This window comes from Mus pahari, chromosome 1, assembly GCF_900095145.1.
Source record: "Mus pahari chromosome 1, PAHARI_EIJ_v1.1, whole genome shotgun sequence".
NCBI lineage: Eukaryota > Metazoa > Chordata > Mammalia > Rodentia > Muridae > Mus > Mus pahari.
The window spans coordinates 136,867,535-136,887,178 of NC_034590.1; the positions used below are offsets into that span (position 1 = coordinate 136,867,535).

The 19,644-nt window shown below is 47.5% G+C and overlaps 1 protein-coding gene across 2 annotated transcripts in view; it reads left to right on the forward strand.

Moving 5' to 3' along the window:
- Positions 1 to 19,644, forward strand: part of Dock8 (dedicator of cytokinesis 8) — a 203,482-nt gene that overhangs the window by 182,317 nt on the left and 1,521 nt on the right. For both annotated transcript variants that reach the window (XM_021221815.2, XM_029531370.1), the window contains exons 40-47: positions 331 to 474; positions 1,695 to 1,826; positions 2,239 to 2,373; positions 3,771 to 3,860; positions 7,399 to 7,635; positions 11,077 to 11,220; positions 12,415 to 12,521; positions 19,442 to 19,612. In XM_021221815.2, the coding sequence (XP_021077474.2) occupies positions 331 to 474; positions 1,695 to 1,826; positions 2,239 to 2,373; positions 3,771 to 3,860; positions 7,399 to 7,635; positions 11,077 to 11,220; positions 12,415 to 12,521; positions 19,442 to 19,612 (1,160 nt within the window). The remainder of the gene's footprint in view (positions 1 to 330; positions 475 to 1,694; positions 1,827 to 2,238; positions 2,374 to 3,770; positions 3,861 to 7,398; positions 7,636 to 11,076; positions 11,221 to 12,414; positions 12,522 to 19,441; positions 19,613 to 19,644) is intronic.

Genomic DNA, 19,644 nt, shown 5'->3' on the forward strand with positions numbered 1-19,644 from the left:
GCCCTTAAAATCCAAAATATTCCCGATTTGTCCCTTAGGGTCATCTCACTAACAGTAAGGTTGTTTCAGCTAAACTGTTGCTACGTTAAGGAAAGCGTCTTTTGTAGAACGTTGCCTTAGGGTTAAAAATTGTGGAGTTTGATGACGTTTGCTCTGGGTGACCTATCAAAAGGAATGGCCACCGGAAGCTCACAGGTTGGGACCACAGACCCGTAGTGATCATGGTCTGGTGAAGGTTGTAGCGCTTAGCCTCTTCGTCCGTCTGGGTTTTCTGATTCCCTTGTTTGTCAGACTCTCTGTGCCCTGGGCTCACAGTGGGTTCTCTTACAGAATATTTCTTCCAATGTGCTTGAGGAGTCCGCAGTCTCTGATGACACCTTGTCACCTGATGAGGACGGTGTATGCTCTGGTCGGTACTTCACTGAAAGTGGCCTGGTGGGCCTCCTGGAGCAGGCTGCGGAGCTCTTCAGCACGGTCAGTGTCTACAGGGCTCATTCACACCCGCAGGCACATGCAGGACAGGGCTGGGCCTGGCTGGATGCTTCCAGACTGGTCCGGCGGAGACGTCCATGTCCACAATTGCATCAGCTCTCCAAGGGAGGAGAGAAAGCCTTTTACCGTGGGCATACTCGTATTTCCACGGTGTACTCATTGGCCAGGAGCAGTTTCACTGTGTTCTTTCTATTTAATAGGGGTAGAAACTAAGCCATGGAGAGTGAAACAGGTTGCCTAGGTTACACAGTCAGAGATGAGGCATATTCTCAATCCCTCATTTTCCCACTCACATGAAAAAATAGGGGAGGATCCCCTGAGGATCTGTGATGTCTTCCACATCTGACACTCAGCTGGTCTTCAAGACCCATACACAGCAGGGCAGCTCAGAGAGATGGAACCGCAGAAGCCACAGAGCCACCCCTTAGCCCCATCTGCGTCTCCCAGTGAGAGAAAAGGCACAGAGCTGCAGCTCAGGTCAAGGCAGCAAACCGCTCTTTTAGCCATTGCCCTCTGCCCCCATAGTGAACCCACGTAAGTGTAGCACTTTATTTACCTGACCGATCTGTTTTCCTCCCTATATCATTTCCCATTCTCTCCTCTTCACCTCCAGACTCCCTCCCCAGACTGTCTACATTTGGACGTTTGTGTTTACTGCCTTTTTTCTCCTATCTTGATTTTCCTAGAAAACTTTTCCAGAAAAGAATGTTTAACTTAACTTTTAGTCACAAAACTAGCTTTCTTATTACATTTTCCCATATACATATCATTATACTTACTTTTCTCCTATCCACTCACACACACATACACATATATCCTTATTTTCCTAAAATTCTAGAAAGCCAACTGGTAAGACCCTTATTAGCTCCCCGAGGCCCTGCATCTGGCTAGAGGAGAACCTCTGATAAATTCAAAAGCCACAAGCACGCGTCTCCAAGCCCCTCACTGCCTGGGCCATCTCCTCCCCTGTTTTCAGTTTGTGAAAAGACTCCCTAGATGGCAGTGCCATGTTCCTTCCTTACTTGTCACTATAAAGATAGCAATGTGCCTGGTTTGACCTGCAAGCTATGGCTTTACGAAGATGCCCAGACAGGCCTGGGTTCCCTAAAGCACTATGGTGCTCTCCTTCGTGTTATTTGCATAATTAACTCTGGTCCCTTGTCTTAAACTTCCAGTGCATTAAATAATCTCGTCTTTCCCAGGGAGGCTTGTACGAGACAGTTAATGAGGTCTACAAGCTGGTCATCCCCATCCTGGAAGCACATAGAGATTTCCGGAAGCTGACCTCTACCCACGACAAGCTGCAGAAGGCCTTCGACAACATCATCAACAAGGTAGCTGGGGACGAGCCTGGTCCATAGGTTCTGTTAGCTGGTGTCAGGCGACCCTGCCCTGACGCTGCACCACCGTCTATCTCCCTGGCACTCATCATTGCTGCAATGTCTCTCCATCAGACAAGGAAGGGCCGGCAGTACAGTGTGGCAGATTGGCCTGCTTTACAACTAGGAAATGTGAGGATTTTAAAAATTGAGTTAAATGAAGGCCCCAGGAGTCTCTCATTGGATTTCTTTTGTCATCGTTTCTAGGGTTTATTATGTAAATATTAAATCTGCTTAACAGAGGGGAATCTTCATAATGCCAGCTGTGAGAATAAATTGTTTGCTGCCCAATAACCAGTCCTTTTAGCCCGGTGGGTCACCAGTAACCACAGCTAAAGGAAGCTAGCTTCTCTTTACTCCTTGACAGGACCATAAGAGGATGTTTGGAACTTACTTCCGAGTTGGTTTCTACGGATCCAGATTTGGGGATTTGGATGAGCAGGAATTCGTGTACAAGGAACCGGCAATTACAAAGCTCCCAGAGATCTCTCATAGACTAGAGGTGAGAAAGTGAGACTGTGTGCGACCTTGGACATTCCCCCCAAGTAGGACAATATGTCATTTTTAAAATATGTTCATTGCTGACCTCTAAATTTCCTACCTTGCATTTGTAGTATGGGAAAGTAGGCAAGATTGGGAATAGCATATTATTGGGACATTTTTCTCTTGAATCCTGTGTGCGTTTTACAGAGTTTAAACTTTAAATCTTGAATAGTGACTTTTCAAGACTGTATAAAATTCAGTCAGCATCCACCCTTCCTTATATCCCCTTCCATATATTACATGGCCAATGTGTACCCACAGGCATCGGGCATATTGCTTTTCAACGTGAAGGTTGTCATCTTGATTGGAAGCCATCTGACAAAACCACAGACTCACTCCACTCAGATACAGAGCAACTGGAAAGTAACTATGGCCAGCTCCCAGCGGCAGCCTGGCAGCTACACTGTGAAAGAGAAAACAGTAGTTACGTTCTGAAAAGACAGAGCAAAAAGAAATAGCATAGAGAAAAGCCGAGAGAACAGAAGCAGAAGTTGAGAGGAACAAACTTAAGAGCGCTCTCGGGCTGAGAGGCCAGGGTCCTGTGAAGACCTGACACCTAACCACTGACTCCTCCTACTTAACGCTTCCATGCCACCCCTTGACTGTGTCCCCTCTTGTGACTGGAAAGCTTAAAAACTCGTGTTGCCCAATTGTTTCTTGTACTGTTCAGTCCTGTCAAATAAGGCAAGAAGACTCAACTCTGAGAAGCTGTGGCCTAGTCAGGCTGGGTCTCTTGCCCAGAGTCATTCACTTCACAACAAGGAAAAGTAGCCATTGGTCCAGGTTCTTAACTCCCTCATGTTGTGTCCTCTGCTTAAGATTAGAAGTATGAGCCGGGTGTGGTGACGCATGCCTTTGATCCCAGCACTCGGGAGGCAGAGGCAGGTGGATTTCTTAGTTCCAGGCCAGTCTGGTCTACAAAGTGAGTTCCAGGACAGCCAGGGCTACACAGAGAAACCCTGTCTCAGAAAAAAAAAAAAAAAAAAAAAAAAAAAAAAAAAGATGAGAAGTCTGTTTCTTGTCTCCTGCACACTGGCTTGTCACGTTATGGGAAGTCTGGCCCCTCCAAATTTTCAGGGTACAAAATACAAAACTGTAAATCCTGCCCTCCCCATGGAGCTGCCTCAGAAATCTGATGACGTTGGCTGGATTTGAGAGCAGCATCTGTACTGTAGGATGCCTAGGTTTTGAGTGTGCTGAACTTCTTAGACTTTTATTTCTGGTTTAGGAAGTGCTTAGGCTTGCTTCTTAGCTCAGAGGGACCATCAATAATCAACAAATCCTGCCTTGTGCTCGTTCCAAAGAATTGCAAGCTTTCAAAATGAACTTTATATACCCCGGGCCTCTCTTCCCTAGGGATTTTATGGCCAGTGTTTTGGTGCAGAGTTTGTGGAAGTGATAAAAGACTCTACTCCTGTGGATAAAACCAAGTTGGATCCTAACAAGGTATGGAAAAAATATATATACTAAACATGGTCATCAGACTTGACTGTGACAGTAAAAAATGGCATTCTGGGTCTGCACTCCCCCAGTCCTTCAAATGCGACCACGTTTTGGGTTGTTTTTGGGGGGTAGGGGTGCACACACACATATGAGTGGAGTGTATGCATGTGTGTGTGCAGGCTCACTCTTCCATACATGCCCACGTGTGCGTGCTGGATGGCTTTCTCTATCATGAACCATGTGATTTTTTCTACCCGGGTCTCCCTGTTTGGGCAGTAAACAGCAGATCTACCGTCCCTACTCCCCCACACCCCAGCACTGGGGTACAGATGTGCAGTGGCTTATATCTGGGTACTGGGGAGCTGAGGGAGGGTTTTTATTTTACCCACCCCTCCCATTTAGATTTTTTTTTTTTGAGACAGGTTCTTGCTGTTAGTTCAGCCTGGCTACACACCAGCTCTGTGTTTACATAAATCATGTCTCGTCATCCCCCTACAGCCCTGAGGATTAGGTTTGGTTGTTTGTGTTTTATAAGATAAGAAAGTTGAGGCTCGGAAAGGGTGGACCACTTTCCAAGATGATGCTAATGACGGAGCGGCCACCCCAACATAGGATCTGATTCCACCCACGGTCTTCTTCATTACTACAGCTCATTAGTGCATTTCTATAAAATGTTTATAAACTTTCTACTTAAAGCATGTTTTTAAATTCCAACTTCCGAGCCTGGAGAGATCGTTCAGCAGTTAAGAGCACTTACTGCTCTTCCAAAGGACCCAAGTTTGGTTCCCTGCACCCAGGTCAGTCTGTAACTCCAGCTGCATGACATCAACTCCCTCTCTGGCCTCCAGAAATGCATGCACACTTGTGGCAAATACAAATAGTGTATGAATGCGAATGTGTGGGCCTGTGCATGTGTGTGTGTGTGTGTGTGTATGTGCAGCAGCTTCTGGCTGGCCATACTTCGTGGCCCCATTCTTTAAGCTGCAGGCATTCCTTCTAGCCACATGCAGGATTGCTGTGGCATTAGAGGAAGAGGAGGGCTGCGGGTTTTGTTGTTCTTTGTTCCATACCGAGGGTTCATCCCAGGCTGAAATGATATGCTGTACAATTCTGATGCTGACAGCTCACATCGTAGCATATGACTTCACAAGTTCAAGACTGCCCTTGTTTCAAACATGAGCCTCAGCTGGGGCCTCTACACTTCTCACACCACCCATGCTTCTAGCCGGCTACACATTTAAGAGTTCTTACCACACCCTTGGGTTAGATAATTCTGCAGGATAACCTCAAGGACTAAAAACAGTAGTACCGCAGTTCCAACTGCAGTTGTAACATAATGGATTCCCAGAGTGCAAGGTCAGGAGGAAGGCTGATCTATGCGCCCTCTCCATGTGGGTCCCGGAGTTCTGTCTTCCAGAATTGCAGAAAGATGATCCTGATAGAGAGGGATTGGCCACATACAAGTTTTTCTACATTTGTCCGGACACGCACTTGAGAAACATTCCCCAGCTGAGGCCGGAGAGCCGTCATGATTAGTATTGGACAGAAATGTTTGGAGTCCTTGGAAGATAAGGCTGGCTGTGTGCCCAGTGGTCGGAACAGCCCAAGAAACCTTCCCAGCATCAGGCCCTTTCCCCTCTTTTAGAATTCCCAGGCTAAGCTGTGAGTTTGGAATGAGAATCCTAACCCAGAATCACACCCAGATTTCAGTATCCTAAAGCATGATTTACACTGTGAGGTCAGTGAGCCGCCCTTCCTCCTCTCTGGGTGGGTGACCCACCCTGAACCATTGCTCATTTCCATTCTTTTCCTTGTGTTTTTAAAGAACTCTTCATTGTTAACAAGCACCCCACCTCCTTCCTCTCTCTCTCTCTCTCTCTCTCTCTCTCTCTCTCTCTCTCTCTCTCTCTCTCTCTCTGTGTGCCTCTCTGTGTGTCTCTGTCTCTGAATTCAGGGTCATACATGCTATGCAAGCGTGCTACCAACTAAGCTCCAGCGCCAGCCCTACGAGCTATACTGTTGTGTGTGTGTGTGTGGGGNGTTTTGATACATACACATAACCAGTACTTGACAGTCAAGGTATAAAACCACCCTCTTCCTTTGAAAGGTTTCTCTAGTCTCCTTTGCCACCACTCCCTAATCTCATGCAGCCTTTAGTGGCCACCAAGCTGAGCTGTAGTCCCTGATCTGTGTAGACTTGCCTTTCTGGAGGTTGTGTATGTGGCACATGTAGCCCTTTGAAGCTGGCTTCTTCTACTCAGCCCACCCCATCCATGACTCACAGAGTTGAAATCGCTCCTTCCTTTCCATGCTAAGTAGTATTCATTGTGTTGATGTGCCACACTTTGCTTAGTGTCCCCACTGGAGGGACAGCCCATCTAGAGAGGGACACTTGGGCATTTTCTAGTCATTTATTATGAACAGGGTTGCTCTTTCTCAGTGGTTTTCAACCATCCTAATACTGTGACCCTTTAATACAATTCACATTGTGATGACCCCAACCATAAAACGACTTCACACCTGTAATCTTGCTTCTGTTATGAATCATGATGTGAAAGGGTCGCTCCACACCCCCAACAGGGTCATGCCCCTCAGGTTGAGAATGGTGCTCTCAAGCATGGCCCCGTGAGGCTGATTATTACCTCCATTCCTCTTGGTGTTATGTGACTCTCCTGAGGAGTCTGGTTCTGTTCACCTCATATCACGAGGGCAGCAACAGATCAGAGAAAGGGTTCTCTTCTAGTCTAACTCTGTGAATCGATGAGTTTATTGGTGTTATTGACAGAGCATGGGTACTCAAAATCCCCTGCACCACCATGAAACCCTCTGTGTGATTTATGGGCAGCTACTACACCCAAGCAACTCCTCCCCTCAGCAAGTATTTGCAGTGTAATCTTCAGGGAGAAGAGGGGACTGGCAGAGGAAGGGTGGGCGTCGGCATGGAAAGCGCCCCCCAGCAGCCTACCTGCTTCCTTCATGCGGATGATGGCAGCTGCTCTGCTTCAAGACAGCAATAAGCACACCAAGCTAAGGAAAGCCCCACACAAGTACTGTGTACACGTGTGGCAGTGGGGCTCGTGTGGGGGCGGCATTTGGCTGTATGAGGAGCCTTGGCTTATAAAGCAGCCATGCGCCCTGCATTCCTGGTACTCATTCAAACATTCCAGCCACTCTGTCCTAGCAAACACTTGCAATTATACATTTCCTCAGTCTAAGCAAGACCTAGAGAGCGGGCCCTCATTAGGGCAACTGAGTAAAGGACAGCAGTCCTTCAGACAGCAGTTGGATGGCTTCGCTGTGCTAGAGGGGCCGCAGCTGGACCTGGCTGTTCCCTTCCACAGCCTCAGGGGCCTTTCTTTGCCTAGGGTGGAGAGGAGAAAGGACAGATTCTGAACTCCCACCTGCAGTGTTAGGCATTGGTGGTTTTCCAAACTGGAAGGGAGTGTCGGGTTCTGTCCCAGCGTGCCTTTCCAAGGCACTGTGCATCTCTTTGGCCGACTGGCTCACCTCTTCCCGTCTCCTCACCTCTTCCTTCCCCCAGGCCTACATCCAGATCACTTTTGTGGAGCCTTACTTTGATGAGTATGAGATGAAAGACCGGGTGACCTACTTCGAGAAGAATTTCAACCTTCGGAGGTTCATGTACACCACCCCCTTCACCCTGGAGGGGAAGCCCCGGGGCGAGCTTCATGAGCAACACCGCAGGAACACCGTGCTCACCACCATGCACGCCTTCCCCTACATCAAGACCAGGATCCGAGTCAGCCAGAAAGAGGAGGTAATGTGCCCCACCCTCGGGAAGTGTCCACCTCTGGGAAGAGGGGGCCTGGATGATCCCCCAGACCCACATGCCAGCTCTACCTCATGAGACTGAAGGGAAACCTGAAAAAATAAAAAATAAATAAATAAAAGATTCAGGGGCAGGTGGATGGCTGTGAATTCAAGACCAGCCTTATCTACATACAAGTTCCAAGCCAACCAGGTCTACATAGTAAGACCCAACAAACATGTGGCAGCCCTGGGAGTCCATGCTCATGATCCCAGTACTCCAGAGGCTGAGGCAGGAGCATCTTGAGTTTGAGAGCATCCTGGGTGGCATAGCAAGTCTAAGGCAACCCAAACTATTTAGTGAGATCTTGTCTGAATAAACCAGGGCTGGAGGTGTAGCTCAGCGGTAGGGCTGTTGTCTGGCCTGTGCAAAGATATCCTTAAAATACTGTCTCAAGGCTATTCTCTCAAGGGGGCCAAGGGATCTCATTCAGTGAGTTACACCTTTCAGAACAGTGTTAAATATTTAGCTCTTTAAAGTTATTTATATAGCATAGTTTACATATTTAATCACAGTGTTTCCATTTTAATTATAAACTTATATAAGATGTCTATATAGTTGTTCCTTCATATTCTTAAGTTTTATATCCATAGAATCAACCAACCTTGAATTGTCATATTGAAAGGAAATTTTACATATATACAGAATTTGTATGATTTTTTTTCCCCTTAAAAGAATAAAAACTTCACATCCATGAAGTATCTTCTGAGCAGATAGAGAGAACCTGTCACCCAGCATGGTGGCACAGACCCTGACCCCAGCATTTGAGAGGCAGAGGCAGGTAGATTCTTGAGTTCAAGCCACCCTGGTCTACAGAGTGATTTCCAGGACAGCCAAGGGCTACACAGAGAAACCCTGTCTCAAACAAACAAACAAGGAGAATACAGTAAAGCCGTTGTCTGCACAGTCCCTGCAGCCCATTGGGTGTGAAGGATTTGCTGTTACACCCTAAAGTATTTCCCACTGCCGTGACCAAATGCTTGGTCGAAACAACTGAGGGGCAGATTCATTGTAGCTCAGTGTTCAAGGTCTCATCCATTGTGGTGAAGAAGGCATAGCAGAGCTGTTCAGTGTACACCATAGTAACCAGGAAGCAGATAATAAGGCTTACAGGAAGGGACCAAGGGAAAGTACAGCCCCAAGGGCTTATGCTTCCGTGGACCTGAATCACTGAGCTAGGCCCATCCTCTACACTTCATGAGAGATCCATCCACTGGTTATGTTAAAGGTTTCTGTTGGAAACCAGGCCCCCAGTACATGAATCTGTGGGTATATTTCATATGCAAACATCTGAGCACCCTCAGATTTCAGTTCGGCTGGAAAGAACAGTTCCCAGAACCATCTCTCCAGGGAGAGATGAATGCCTGTATTTAAATTTTGTATTTTATGCAGTGTTTCTCTCCAGTATTAGGTACTGGATTCAGAGCCTCATGCTTACCACAATACTTCACCTATGGCCTGTAGGTGTTTTGGACACCGTTGTATTGTAAATTACCGGCGAGGGAATCAAACAGGAAGCCCGATGAACTGGTGCTCTGTATGGGAAGAGCACGGTTGCAGCCAGTACATCAACCTGGTCCCAGCTTCTTCCTGAGGCTGTGCAGGAGGCACATGGCTCCAACCTCTTAATAAAACTGTTGGCAACAAAGGCCTTGTGTACTTTGGAAGACTCTAACCCATTTTAATAGAGTCTAGCAAGAAGATCTCTCAAACCAACCTTCCATTTTCTCCTTAAAATCCCTACATGATAACTTATATACCACCTCTTTATCCTGGACTGCAGCCTTCTCTGATTCTGGCTTGACTCATCCCGACTCGGCACTTTCTTTCTTGTATAAACCACACCCAGTTCTCAGTCCGCTCTCTGTGATGCAGAATGAGGCCTTAAAAATCCTTAGGGTTGTGAGCATGTGAGCTCATCTTGATGAGCCTAACCCAAACCTTTTTTTTTTTTACAGTTGTCTTGTGCATACCTAATATGACAGGAATTTTTATAGCAACTCACTTTCATGACATCTCGCCCAAGCATCCAGCTTGATCTTCATAGTAACGGCTCTCTTTCCATGCCCTTACTTCATCAGTTTATCCGCTGTTCATTAAACCAACAACTAGAACAGGCCTAATCAAGTCAGTGAGCATGTAGAGGACTTGCAACCATCCACTCCATGGGGCAGGAGCTGCATGGGCTGAACTGGCTGGAGAGCAGCCATCTAGACCTGTTGTTGAGTGATGTAGCTTCCTCAGGGAGGAGTCGTCACAGAGGGTAGAGGAGCCTGCCCTGGAGACTGTTGATAGAAGGGTGTTGGGAAGGCATCTAGTGTGGTGCTTACTGTTTCAGACTTTTAAACACTAAGATAGTCTAGGCACAATACAGGGATACATTGTTTATGAAAGTGTCCTTATAGCTATATGCAATGCTCTAGAACTACTCCCAGCTTTCCATTGCTCTGGCTGTGTAACAAGGTGGCCCAGACTGGATGGCACAAATAACAGAAATGTATTGTCTTGGCAGTTCTAGAGTCTGGGAAGCTCAAGTTTAGGGAATTGGCAGGTTGGTTCCTTGTGAGGACTGAGGGAGAATCTGTCCCAGGCCTGCCTCAGGCCTTGTCAGAGGACATTTTCTCCTAGTGTCTGTTCATCTTGTCTGTGCTATATACACGCTGGGCCCTCATTTCCTCGTCTCCTAAAGACACCAATTATGTGAATTAGGTCTGCGCTAATAAACCCAGTTTAACTTGACTACCTACCTATAAGGTTGCCTTCTGAGCTCCTGGAGGTTAGGGCTTTAAATGTGAATTGGGAAGGAGGGGGAAAACGGGATTTGACCCATCACATTCAGGAAGGACCAAACCAGAACTTAGCACCCTCTTCTCAAGGTGTCACCATCACAGTGAGCTGGAAAGGGCACAAAAGATGTGAAAGCTTGTGATGATGGGAAAGAAAGTCATGGCCGCTGTACTTTCCCCTTGTAATCTGAGTAACTTGTTCAATGCTAGGAAAAACCAACAAACAAAAACAAAAAAAAAAAAACCAACCTAACCATGTAGAAAGAAGTTGGGCTTTGAATATAGACTTAATTGTGATTAAATTCCTACCTTAGTACTTAATACAATTTGGGTTACTTAGCCTTATAAATTCCTCTTTTACAATAAAGTGAAAAGGACAGGCAATTGTTTAAAGGAGAAACTCATGCACAGATGCAGAACATGGTAGGTACTCAAGAAATGTGAAGGCCATCTTGGTGTGACCTGTTCAGATTATTCCAAAGTACCCTGACAGTCATTCCTTAGCTGCTGCTTCAAATCCAGGTGGCCTCCCTGTCAGAGCTCCAGGCTTGCCAGGGACTGTAAGGGAGGCCATGGCCTCACTCCGCGGTTGTCTTCTGTTCAGTTCGTTTTGACGCCGATTGAGGTCGCCATTGAAGATATGAAGAAGAAGACCCTGCAGTTAGCCGTGGCCACTCACCAGGAGCCGCCTGATGCGAAGATGCTGCAGATGGTACTGCAGGGCTCTGTAGGAGCCACTGTAAATCAGGTAAGCTGGGCTCACTAATGGCAGCTTGGCCAGGGCTTGGTTTTTTGTTCATGTGGTCTCTACTCTTAAGAGGTGATGAGGAATCAGTCCACATGCAATCTTCCTTTAAGAAAAAAATAAATTCCAGAAAGGAGTAGACTTTATTTAAGGAATACCATTGTCTCAGAATCTCCAATTTGGAACCAGATCTGGCAATATGACCCAGGACTAGAATCCTGTTGCAGAGAGCTGACATGTGTCCAGGCTAGGTAGAGCTATATGCAGAGCTTTGGACTAATTCTAAGAATGTGTATATGGAGATAAGAAAAGGCCCAGACCACCTATCTCCTTGGTTAGGGACCAGATATTCCCAACATAGCAATTGCCTTGCCAACATGATTGATCTAGGACTGGGTTCTCAGGCCACTTTGACAAGATTAGTGTTTTCATTCCTGTTATAATCATCACACACGAGTTCAGCATGGAACTAAGACTACCTCTGATGGAGAGACATACAAGCCCAGTCAGTACTTTCTGTCTAGTGGGCCCCTTGATGTTGGCTCTTCACACTACCACACCCAAAGACCCACTAACCATTGTCCTTCCCAGCCAACGCCTTCTCCATCTGAAGATCCCCTGCAGAAGTTCTAAGTCTGTTCAACTTAGGAGGATCAAAGGCAGCAAACAGGAGCGAGACCACTATATGTCCACGGTTAGAAAAACATTAGTAAGATGCTTTTGCTTTTGTGAGTCCCCATCCAATGCAGACAACAGAAGCTGTTCACTGTCAGAACCGTAGGCCTGTGAATTCTCTGGTTCAAATCATGGTTTACATAAAATGATTCATCCACTGGGGTCACCAGATAAGCAGATATGCTCAGATAGATAGAGGTAGCCCTTGCTTTAGAGGAGCCGCTCACAGGAGTAGCCTTTGCTGTCATTACATTCATTACCTTATGGTATGAAGGGAAAGCTTTAGGGTTAGCGGTGGATTGAGAAGATGACCTTAGGGCCAGTCCGTAGTCTCCTGAAGCTCTGGGTCCTCCTCAGGAATCCATTTCCTGAGAAATTCAAGACCTCCCTAGGCTTTTTATTTTAGTGAAACAAGCTACAAAATTAAATGTTCAGAAGTAAGGAGCCCTCCCCACATTCTCTCTCTCCCAGGTCATTTAATTTTCATTCCAACCCCATCTCATGTTTTGCTTTCTCCATCAGGGACCACTGGAGGTGGCCCAAGTGTTCTTGGCTGAAATTCCAGCTGACCCAAAGCTCTACCGACATCACAACAAGCTGAGGTTATGCTTCAAGGAGTTCATAATGAGGTAAGAAGGGAGGTGGTGGACACTGGAGCGTGGCAGTGTGGGGTCACTGCTCAGTACTGGAGTGTTTGCCCAACACACACGAGGCCCTGGGTACCATCCCCACTGCTACAAAAACAAATAGAAACGTATCCCAGGTACCACCCAGAGCTACTGCCTCATGATGCTTGTGATGCGCATACAACACACACACACACACACACACACACACACACTGTACCTTAAGGTCCAGGGCAGTAGAGCAACAGTGCTTGTACTACCACTGAGAAACAAACACTTCTTGTGTAGGCTGCTTCGTGGCTGCCATGGCACTGGGCCTCACAGCCGTGTTATAAGACAGATATCATCATCATCTTCGCCTTACATACAAGGCATGGGAGGTTTGGGGATGGGAGATGAATTTACTGATGGCCACACAGCCAGTTGGCAGCAGGGCTGAGTTGCAGCAGGTCTTCTGGCTCTTGGCCATCCCTGCTTCTGTCTGGGCTGGTAGTCACGGACACACTTAAGTCAAAGCTGTTTGTATTTATAGTCTGTAGTTTTGAAAATCTTACAATGATTTCCTTTAGAAGCCTAAAACTAGGAAAAGTTCTAAAACTGGGCTTTTACAAAGATGACACATTCCCAGGCGAGGCCAGCCTCATCTGTCCTACTGACTTCTTCTGGGCAACTGGTCTTAAGGGCAGCTGCTTCAGCCTAGACAGAAAATGGCCCTTTAGGCAGAGCCTTGTGGTTCCTGAAACACAGATAGTTGTTACCTCAGGTCTCCAGTGGCCCTGAAAGAAAAACACGATGAGATGGGGGTATGATAACACTTCACTTCTAGGAGAGAAGGATGTGAGAAGTGTATGTACCAATTGCCTTTACTTCCAGATCCTTGGTGCAGGGTCCGAGGACAGGAACAGTCTTGCAGGGTGGGCAGGGAGAAAGGAAGCTAAAAGTTAGTTCGCCCAATTTCGTGGCAGCCCACTAGGGGGCTGCTGTCGGGTGAAACTAGAGATAGCGCCTCATCACAAGCTTTCTGGAGAAATGCCCAATGTTGCTGTGTGAGAACACTTCTCCCTGCAGTGAAGCACAGGTGTTTGGAGATGGGTATACACAATAGATGGCATCTAGTAATGTTGGTATACGTGGTTTCCTTTTTGATAGCAGTTCTGCTACAAGGTGCATCATTTTCTTTATTACATAGTACTTTATTGGCCTTTGTTTTCTCTCTCTCTCTCTCTCTCTCTCTCTCTCTCTCTCTCTCTCTCTCTTTTCTGAGACAGTGTCCCACTGTGTACCTCTGACTAGCCCCCCCCCCCAGGTATTAGGTCTGGGCATTCCTGTGCCCATGGTGACAGGATGAAGCATCACGTTACTGAGCAGCGACACTGCTCAGACATCAGTAGGACAGATGAGGCTGGCCTCGCCTGGGAATGTGCAGCATGTACTGAGAACTCTTAAGAACGTTCCAGATACAGGAATCCACAGATCAGAATGGCCAGGCCCATTGGGAGCTGGGATGGGCTTTATGGAAAACTGTAACCTACTATTTGTCTCGAATATTCAGGTGGAAGAAAAAAAGATGATGGTGAGAGGGAGCCATGACTGTCAGGAGGATGGCGTGGCTGTAAGACTCACTCAGGGATGCCAGTTCTGCTGCCTCATGGAAGCCCATGCCAGCTGGAGAGCAGGCCAGGCTGAGAAGGATCGGAGCCACATTAGCTCTGGGTAGACTATCACAGAATAGGAGGCCTGCTGAGAGAAGGGGCAGGGCACTTTTAGGGCTCACACCAACTCCCCCTGCTGGATCACTCAATCCCAACAGTGGACCCTCACCAAGACTCCAGGTAGATGAAGTGCCCTAGCCCATCCCTACTGGGCATCCTCTAGGCCTCTGGAAACTACAGTCAGAGAACAAGGGCAGATGGTTATCTCTCTTCCTAAGAGAATCCTTTAAGAGTTACTGTCTTAGTCAGGGTTTCTATTCCTGCACAAACATCATGACCTAAAAGTAAATTAGGGAGGAAAGGATTTATTCAGCTTACACTTCCACATTGCTGTTCATCAACAAAGGAAGTCAGGACTGGAACTCACACAGGGCAGGAACTTGGAGGCAGGAGCTGATGCAGAGGTCGTGGAGTGGTGTGCTTCCTGGCTTGCTTCCCTTGGCTTGTTCAGCCTGCTTTCTTATACAACCCAGGACTACCAGCCCAGGGATGGCCCCACCCACGAGGGGCCCTCCCCTCTTGATCACTAAATGAGAAAATGCCTTACAGCTGGATCTCATGGAGGCATTTCCTCAAGGGAGGCTCCTTTCTCTGTGATGGCTCCAGCTTGTGTCAAGTTGACTCACAAAACCATCCAGTACGGATATTCAAAGTCCTTAAAAATGCTATTCTCAGCAAGCTGAGGCAGGAGACTTACTGTGAGTTTGGGGTCAGCTCCAGCCCAGCCTAGGAAGCATAGCAAAACTCTCTAGTAGCAATGCTCTGGGGAATCCAGACGGCACCTATCAAATCTAACGCAGACTGGGGTTCAGTAAGCGTGGAGTAGGGCCCAACACCTGGCTTTTGTTTGTTTGGGTTGGGTTGGGTTGGGGCTTTTTGTTTGTTTGATTTGGGGTTTTGTTTCAATTTTAAGGCAGGGTTTCACTTTGTAGTCCCAGGTTGGCCTCTCCCTCGCAATCCCCCAGATGTGTGTATGCAATCCCACATGTGCATACACACCACACATACAAATGCAATTAATCCATCCTGAGTGCTAGAATTACAAGTGTCAGCTACCATGCCTGGATCCAGATTCCGCAGTACCTGATGTGATGAATCCTTGTGCTAGGGCCCTGGGAGCGCCAGCCTTTGTGCAGAAGCCGCTGCTTCCATGCCTCCCATTTATACTTCTCCCCCAGCTCCCCCAAACCTTAACTCTTCAGGCCATCCCTTTTGTCTTCCTCCCTTCAAAAAGATGAGTATGCCTAAACAGCCATTCTGAACCAGCCGTTGGTCCATGCCACCCGATCCAGCATACACTCTGCACCACTGGTGTGGAGAGGTGACATTCTAGCGCAGAGAGGCCGTAGATAAAACAATGCTTCCAGCCACTACCCCATCCAAGACACAACCATAGCTAACCTCCCCTCTCTTCATCCCAGACAGGCCAGAAATGGCAGCTCATCAAACTACGTTTAAAAGGAGTGTAAAGACATGTAAGTCCCCTCAGAGCAGTGGCTGAAGCTTCTTTCCCACCTGCTTGCTGCTTCCAAGTCCGATGAGGAAGCCGCCACTGTTTGAGAACAAGGACAAGAGTGTCAGGTGCTTGCTTCCAGGTGGCAGAGGCGACACAGAGTGGGCAGTTAGGATGGCCCTTTCAGTGGGCTCTGTCTCCTCAGTTTCCCAGGAGGCTGGTAGATATCCCAGGGCTCAAAGGAAACCCAGCCAGCCTTCCCGCAAGGGTAGCTCTGTTGACACGGTCCAGGCCAAGTTTGTAGTGGCTTCTCCTGCCCCAGGACAGCGGCTTCTGACTCAGCTGTAGCTCATCAGACTCGGCCGGAAAGCCCGGTGGCCTGGCATGCAGCAGTCAGCACTCCTGGCCTTTTGGCACCCTTCTGATGACTGCCAAGTGAGGACAAAACCTTCTCTGCCTTTTCCTAAGAGGAAATGCCTGAAAGGTTCATAAGCGCAGATGGACAAGTGTCTCCTCCCTCCTCTCCGGGACTCACTAGACCATCAGAGGCACTACAGTCGGTTCTGTATTTTCCCTCACTTAATCTGATTGCTCTCACTCCTGCGGAGACTTGGAGCTTGGGAAATAGCTCAGTGGGTAAGAACATGAGTTGTGCAAGTGTGAAGACTTGAGTTCAAATCCCTGCTACCTACATAAAAACTTAATGTCACTGTGCATGCACCGGTGACCCCAGCAGAGGGGTGGGGCAATGGCTGGAGTTTGCTGGTCACCAGCCTAGTTCCAGGGTCAGTTGAGAGACCCTGTCTCAAGAAAAATCCTGATGTCTTCCTCTGGCTTCTACACGTGTACCTGCATACACATGTGCATACACACCACACATACAAATACAATTAACAAATTATAAGTATTAAGTGATTTGGGGAGGGGGGCTGGAAAGATGGTTCTGCGGTTAAATGTGTGTACTGTTCTTTTTCAACGAACCTGAGTTTGGCTCCCAGCATCCATACTAGGTAGCTTACAACTGCCTGCCACTCTAAGCACACACTTTCTTAGGGGGCACAACCGCCCACACAGGGAGCAATTCCTGCCTACGATGAGCTTGTGAGAGAAATGACAAGCCAAACTTACAGATTCAAAAAAACGAGGAAAGTGCTGAGTTAGAAAGAGAAAGAAGCCATAAGCCGGGTGTGGCACGTACCTTTAATCCTAGCACTTGGGAGGCAGAGGCAGGCAAAGCCTGCTCTAGAGAGATCCAACACCTCTGGCCTCTTCAGGCACTTGCAGTCATGTGTATACATAAGCAAGCACACACGTGCACACACACAATTAAAAATAGATTATTTTAAAAGGTTAAGTAAAATAAAAATTTTTAGAAGGATTAAGTGACTTAAATTTTACTTTTTGTATTTGAATTAGAGAAAGCCATATTGCAGGCACTTTTACAGGAATGTGTGGCCACTGCCCCAGCAGTGCATACGCTGGCTCAGAGTCAGACAGTAATGTGTGACATTGGTGGTTTTTAAGAAGGTTTGGGTCGGTGTGCATGGTGTCTGTGGGAACAGATCTGGATGCTTTCAGGGGAGACAGTGTTAAATGACAGAGGCTTCTAGGAATCAGGTTAACAATGGATGACCCCTGTGACCTTGGGTCTCCTGTAACACACTAAGGATAGCTAAGTTAAGGGTGCTGAGAAGAAATTTGAGCCAGGTGTAGCTGCTTCTGCGCGCGCGCGCGCGCGCGCGCGCGCACACACACACACACACACACACACACACACACACACACGCTTTCTCATGGGCTCAGCTCTTTGGCCTTCCTCATCTCACTTGTAGTGACTAACAAGAAAACTATAACCTTGGTGCAGTGAGCGTCTCTGCCCTTCCTTCTGTCTCACCCCACCCCACTCCCTTGGACACACACACTCTCTGTGCCTGGACGAACAGTGATGGATGGAGGATTTCTGGAGTTGAGGCTGAATGAGAACACCTGTAGTTATTTGGTCCTGAAAGTCAGAGAACCACAGGGGTTGAGGATTTGTCTGTGTGTTAACACCCTACAGTTCCGCCACAGTAGGATGAGCTGTAATCTGTTCAGTGGGGCAGTCAGCTCTGTTTTCAACTCTGGACAGTTATCATTGCCATTCTCTTTGGTTCCCCAGTGGTGTCTACCTTAACATGTCTGTTGATTTCTCTGTCTCTCCTCTGTTGCTGTTTGATGAATTGTTCTGATTCGGGGGTTCTCTGGCCACCCTTACTAGTTTTGTTTTTTTTCTTCTTCTTACTTTGTTCTGTTATCTCTAATTCCTTTTCTCTTGGGGGGTTGGGTAGCAGGGTCTCCCTGTGTAGACCTGGCTGCCCTCCAGTTCGTGCAGATCTGCCTGCCTCTGCCTCCCCAGTGCTAGGATTAAAGGCACATGCCACACCTGGCTTACAGCTTCTCTCTTTCTTTCTCTTACCCAGCACTTTCCTCATTTCTTAAATCTTTAAGTTTGGACTTGTCATTTCTCTCACAAACTCACCTTAGGCAGGAATTGCCCTCCTGTAGGTGACCATACACCCTAACAAAGTGAGGGGGGCAACTTTCTATAGGTTCCTGATGCCTCAGGACTTAAATAACCAGCGATGACTCTTAGTTTAATGCCTTGTGTGGTAGAAGCTTCAGATTACAATCCTGCAAAAATAACTTTCTCATTAAAGTCCTTGTGCTCATAGCAAGTTTGTATTCCACCTCTCTGGGTAGCATTTTTCTAAACCCATTTGGTAAGTAAGTTAGCTTTCTTCAAGGCTCTAAGCTGAATGCCCAGGGTTTAGGCAGAACCCCACAGCTCTGACTCTGAAGCAGGGCCTAACAGTCTGTGTCTTGAAAGCTCTCTAGGGATTCTGATAAGCCACCAGAGTTGAAAACACTCTTAGTGGGGCTGTAGCGATGGCTCAGTGGGTAAGTGCACTTGCGGCACAGACATAAGGACCTGAGTTCAGATCCCAGCACTCCTGTAACTAGCAGGGCACGGTCCCACACCTTCCCGTAATCCCAACAAGGAGGATAAGGGGAGACTGAAAGATTGGTATCTCTAAGGTTTGCTGGACTGCCATGGCAAAAGTCATAAGCCCCAGGCTCAGCAGGAGACCTTGCTCAAAGAGATAAGGCAGATGTAACAGATGTATCCTCCTTTAATCTGTGAGTGCTAGCACAGGCATATGCATATCATATATGTTCACACACACACACACATACACACACGCACGCACACACACAATTTATATATATATTAGAGGTTGTGATTCTAAACTTTACATCATGGTGACCAGAAACACCTGCCAGGAGTACAGATTTATTTGGCTCACAGTTTCTGGGGTTTCAGTCTCTGATCAATTGGATCCATTACTTCAGCCTGCAAGAAGGCAGAGCAGCATGATTGGAAGCTTGCTTTCCAGGAAGCTGTTCATCTCACAGTGGCCAGGATGTAAACGAAAAGGGATGATGAGGCTGCAGGCAGGATGTACTCCCAAGGTCATCTCAAGGACTCCCTCCCTTCACGGAGGTGCTCCCTCCTGCTGTGTCCCAATTGCCCATCAGACTAGGACCCTATCAGAGGACTAGTCTGTGGGTGAGTTCCAGAGCCCCATGATGCAATCACATCCCCAGTGCCCATCCAGCTGAAACATTTAGACGAGAAACAAACTTACTGTTACCATTTTTTTTTCTGAGTCGCTAAAGTGCAAACACTGAGGACCCGCAACCTCCTCTCTCCCCCTCAGATGTGGAGAGGCCGTAGAGAAGAACAGGCGGCTCATCACCGCAGAGCAGCGGGAGTACCAGCAGGAACTGAAGAAGAACTACAACAAACTGAGAGACAGCCTCAGGCCCATGATTGAGCGGAAAATCCCAGAGCTCTACAAGCCCATATTCAGAGTTGACAGTCAGAAGAGGTGAGGAGGGGCCAGTGTAGCCTCTTCCTGGG